At 48.0% G+C, this 5,414-nt stretch overlaps 1 protein-coding gene and 1 pseudogene across 1 annotated transcript in view; both read right to left on the bottom strand.

The window, feature by feature from the left end:
* The window catches only part of LOC144235753 (eukaryotic translation initiation factor 1 pseudogene), a 9,588-nt pseudogene extending 8,607 nt beyond the window's left edge, over positions 1 to 981 (bottom strand).
* The window catches only part of CHMP4B (charged multivesicular body protein 4B), a 58,542-nt gene that overhangs the window by 48,130 nt on the left and 4,998 nt on the right, over positions 1 to 5,414 (bottom strand). The window contains exon 2 of the mRNA XM_077769369.1: positions 5,084 to 5,278. Within this exon, the coding sequence (XP_077625495.1) occupies positions 5,084 to 5,278 (195 nt within the window). The remainder of the gene's footprint in view (positions 1 to 5,083; positions 5,279 to 5,414) is intronic.

Here is a 5,414-nt window from a genome sequence, read left to right on the forward strand (position 1 = left end):
AGAAACCTGAACAGCAAAAACTTTACCAGAAAAGTATACTTTTATATCCACAACATGTCACATTCTTTTATATGTTACCTTAGCTAATCCTCACCATGGGTTATGTTAGATGAATATTATTTCTACTTTATAGAAAAGGAAAGTGATGATAGAAGTCCCTTGAATGGCAGGGACCATGTCTGATTTCTCTCTATTTCCAGCAGTGAGCATGGGGCCTAGGAGACAGTTTCAGAGCCCACCACATGCTTAAGAATGAATATGTGGGGCGCCTGGGTGGCTCAGTTGGTTGAGCATCCAACTCTTGATTTCAGCTCAAGTTACGATCCCAGGGTCATGAGACTGAGTCCTGCACTGGGCTTTGAACCAAGCGTGGAAACTGCTTAAGATTCACTCTTTCGCTCTGCACCCTCCCCCGCCCCCCATGAATTAAATAAAATATTTTAATAGAAAAAGAATGAATACATGACTAAAGGAAAGGCAAAGAACTTTGGAAAAAATATGCAATCCAAATTTTGCTCTGGGCCCCTAACTAAAACCACTTCCTAGAACACATTTGTGCACTGCAAATAATCTACTTGAGCTTCAGAGATTTGTTTCATATATTTTTAATTTTTAATTTTAATTTTATTTTATTTGAGAGAGGGGGCAGGTAGAGGGAGAGAGAATCCCAAGCAGGCTCCATACCCAGCATGCAGCCCAATGCTGGGCTCAATCTCATAACCCTAGATCATGACCTGAGCTGAAATCAAGAGTCAGAAGCTTAACTGATTGAGCCACTCACGTGCCCTTCCAGAGATTTGTTTTAAAGGACAATTTATCGTCTTTCCAACGTGTATGTCACAAGGACATGGCATAACAGGGCCAGGCGTGGTCCTTTCTCACTTCTTTTCCCCCCACTCAGCACCACACCTTGCACAGGTAGGTGTTTAATGAGCTGAGTGATGACAAAGACATCATCATTACGATGATGCCTTCAGCCATGATGGGAGTAAACAGAACACAGGATGTCCAGAGCCACCAGAAGAACTGGTCTCTGAATCAAGTTACATCCTCTCTTGAGCCTCATTTTCTTCACTGTACAATGGGAATAACAGAACACAATCAACAGATGGTTTCCATTCATTTAACAGATACTCACTGAACATTAACCATGTCAGACCCTACGCTAGGGGACACAGTGATGACCATAACCATCACAACTGGCCTCAAGGAGTTCACAGTCTCACAATGGATGCTGTGAGACTCAGGAAAAAAGAAGTTTTACAACTTCCAAGGACTACATGATTATGAAGTATTGCTCCTCCTCTGTGCTTCTCAATTTGGTTAATGGCATCATCACCCACCCAGTTGTCCAAGCTGTAAACCTGGGAATTGTCCTCGACTCCTCCCTCCTTCATCCTGCCCCGATGTCCCACAAATCACCAAGCCTCCTTTGATTCTCCTTCAGAAAAGTCTCACATGCATTACTTCTCATCTAGTTTTCCATGCTTCTACTCTAGGCCCTTTGTTCCCACCTGAATAATTACAAGTCTCCTTAACAATAATGATAATGGCAAGCATTTATCGATCACTTACCATATGGCAGGCACTATGCTAAGAGCTTTGCATGCACAGCACAATTTAATCCAATAAGGTAGATACTAGTACCCCTATTCACAGAGGAGAAATCTAAGGTGCAGAGTAACCAGCCCAAGGCACCAGCTAGTAAATGATAAATCTACAGCTCAAATCATGTCTATGAGATTTTCTATCCTTATGTCTTAATGGATTCGTGCCTCCAGCCCCTTCCTGGTTAGTCTACACTCTTTCCTAACCTCCTCACTTACTTTTATGCTGCTGCTGGTGTACTCTCTGGAAATTCAAGCTGATCTGTCTCTTCTGCTTTAAGACAGCCAGTGGCTCCTCAGCACCTCCAGGCTGAGGTCTGAGGCTACAGGCCACTCCGCAGTACTATTTATCTGCTGTCTCACCCCATGAACACTCTCACTGCTCTCCAACTCCCTGCTGACCCATCTCATATTTCTCTCATCTGTGAAACCCCCCTTGCCCTTGCCCTTCCAGACAGGAACCTCCTCCTATGCAGCCTCAAACCCATGTTCACACGTTTAGCACTGAGTGGTATGTTTCTCTCCATTCCCCACCCCTTCCTCTCTTCTTCCTCCAATTCCTTTTCCTCCTCCTCTCTCACTCTTTCACACACATACACACAAAAACTACAACAAAAACACACCCACTACCAATCCTGAGTTCCTGGAAGGCATGCACAGTGTACTTCCATCTGGTTGTGCAAATCCTACTACAGTAGCAAGTTAATAAGTGACAAACTGAATGGTATGTGGTGGTGTTAGTACCTCACAGCACTATCCCAAAAAGCAGATAAGCCCTTTCCCCCAGAATATGCTAAAAAGGAAGAGCAGCTTATAGTAGCTCTTGTCCTCTCAGCCAAACTCAAGAAGGCAGACTGGGGGCACCTAGGTGGCTTAGTCAGCTCAGGTCATGATCTCAAGGTTTGTAGATTCAAGCCCCGCATCAGGCTCTGCACTGACAATAAGAAGCCTGCTTGGGATTCTCTCTCTCTCCCTCTCTCTGCCCCTTCCCACCTCAAAATAAATAAATAAACTTAGAAAAAAAAAAAAAAAAGACAGAGAAGAAGAAGACAGACTGCTTTCAGCAAAATTATTACAACTAACTGAGATTGGTCCTCCATAATCTGCTGGTACCCTCTTGAAGCCTCTTGAAAGAAAATTCAATCACCTCTAAACCTGCAAAAACTAAACTAGCTCCAGACCAAAAGACCTCAGAAGAATCTCCCTCTCAGATGGAAGATGAGGTAGTAAAGTGATACCCTCTCCTCCACCACCCTGCAACGGGCAAAGCATTCCAAAATGCTGACTGCTAGGGGCGCCTGGGTGGCTCAGTCGGCTGAGCGTCCGACTTCGGCTCAGGTCATGATCTCACGGTCAGTGAGTTCCGGCCCTATATCAGGCTCTGTGCTGACAGCCAGCTCAGAGCCTGGAGCCTGTTTCAGCTTCTGTATCTCCCTCTCTCTGACCCTCCCCTGCTCACGGTGTCTCTCTCTCTCTCAGAAATTAATAAAACATTTAAAAAAATTAAAAAACAAAAACAAAACAAAATGCAGGCTGCTAAAACCAACGACTCTAATGAACAATAGAGGATCCTAACTGAGGGAGCATCATTAGAGAAAAAAAGCTAGAGGCAGCAAAATCTAACCCTGTTCTCTGTCTCCAGGGCTACCTACGACTGGCTTCCAGGCCACAAATGGATGACAGCAACTGCCTCAGGCCTCCTTGCTTCCATTCTCACCCCCACCTACTTTCCAAAAGAGCAGCTAGATGGTGTTTTAAAAACTCTATCAATGATAAGGACACACTCCTGGATAATACCCTTCAACGTCTTGCCACCCACTTGAAGTAAAATACAAACTCTACCAGGAAGTCCAAGGTCCACTCCCCATCTTCCTATTTCATACCACTCTCTCCTTCAACTGCTACATTCTCCTGTTTCTTAAAACAGGCCAACCTCCAGGCCTTTTCTTAGGCTGTTCTGCCTACGTGGAAGGCTCCTCTAGCTTTTAACAGAGCTGGTTCCTTCTTAAGGCTCAGTTCACCCTCGACTTCCTAAAAGAGGCCTTCCTTGACCACTCTACCTAAAGTGGCATGCACCCCTTTTCCCACTCCATCGCTCCCTATCAGATCTTTTCTTAAAAGTGCCCACCACCACTAGACAATATTTTCTTCACTTATTTTCCTGTTTCTGTCTTCTCTCTCATTAGGGTGGAAGCTGTGCTTTGTTCATCCTATGAATATGCAGTAAAGAAAAGCACTCAAAAAAAAAAAAATTCCAGAGTATTTGCTGACTATCAGCAGAGAAGCACCCTCAGGATAAGCTATTTTGTTCTTCTGTTAGAACGAAGAAAACCACTATTTAGCCCCTACTATGTGCTGTAAAGTCACTGTAAAGAAACGATCTTCCTTTCAGAGAGGTAAAGTAACTAGCTCAAGGTCAGGCAGCTAGTGGCTTCTAAATTAAATGCTTGTTTGTGCAGCTCCTCAATCCCTCTCACCTTTGCTTCCCTCTGGGGGCGGGGGCTGGGCAGTTTAATAACTGCTTACAGTTATTAAAGCACTGTCACGTTCACCTTAAGAAGAATACAAAGCACTTGCCCAGAAAGCCACACAGCAACAGAAGTATATTAAGCATGCCTCAAGGTTCACTATCCCCACCCTGACCCCCAGGAATGGGGACTGGGAAGGAGTCACGGCCAATGGAGGACAAGAGGGATGGGAAGGGATGGGGAACGGATGGGGACGCCACGGGGAAGCCACGGGGAAGCCGTGAGTCACCCGTGAAGGCTTATGCTACCAGAAACTCAGATAAGCCCTGGCTATGAGGCAACAAGCAGTGAATCACCGATCTGGAAGGCACTGGCCGATGGACGGGGAAAATGAGGCCTCAAGAGGGAAAACAACTTACTCAAGTTCACTCAGCAAGTGCACAGAGACGAAGCAGGGGTCTCCTCTCTCCCACTCCCCTTTTCTTTCCATCAAGGAGGTTTCTCAAGGAGAATTCTGAGTCAGGGGGCTGGGGGAGGGCAGGGGCAGCTCATGGACCCCCACAGAGGGGTCAGGAGGAGGCAGGGCTAGGACAAGGAAGGACACACGAGTTAGGATGGGGGGGCAGAAATGAGCCAATACGGAAGAGACGGCAGTGTCTCGAAGGTGGGTGAGGGCAGGCCTGAAAGGGGAGGAAAAGGCGGAAGAGAACAGAATACAGGGAGGACGGGGGTAAGTGTGTGAAACCAGGGTCTGAAGGGGCCTGGCAGAGGAGGGAGAGCCCGGAAGGGAAAGGCAGGAAGAGAGTCCGATGGTGGAGGGGTCCAAGGCCCCAAGGGACACTCAAGGGAGCCAGAGGAGAGGGGTCCGTTAAGGCCCGGAAGGGAGTCTGACCGGGACGAGTTCCAGGGTCCGGGCACACCCCGGGGCGTATCTGACGACCGTGGAGTCGCGGCCCGGAGAGCCTGAGAGGAGCCTGAGGAGAGTCCGAAGGGACTGGGCCGACTCACCGCGCTTGTTTTTGGTGCCGTGCTTCTTGGCGGCGGTCAGCTCCTGCTCGATCTTCGTCTCCAAGAATTCCTGCTTCTTACTTAGCATCTCCTCCGTGTCCCGCAGCCGCTGGATGGCATCCTGAGGGGTCGGGCCGCCCTTGCCGGCCTTACCCCCTCCGGCCCCGAACAGCTTGCCGAACACCGNTGCTCGATCTTCGTCTCCAAGAATTCCTGCTTCTTACTTAGCATCTCCTCCGTGTCCCGCAGCCGCTGGATGGCATCCTGAGGGGTCGGGCCGCCCTTGCCGGCCTTACCCCCTCCGGCCCCGAACAGCTTGCCGAACACCGAC

The sequence above is a fragment of the Crocuta crocuta genome, unplaced genomic scaffold, assembly GCF_008692635.1.
Source record: "Crocuta crocuta isolate KB4526 unplaced genomic scaffold, BGI_CrCroc_1.0 scaffold445, whole genome shotgun sequence".
NCBI lineage: Eukaryota > Metazoa > Chordata > Mammalia > Carnivora > Hyaenidae > Crocuta > Crocuta crocuta.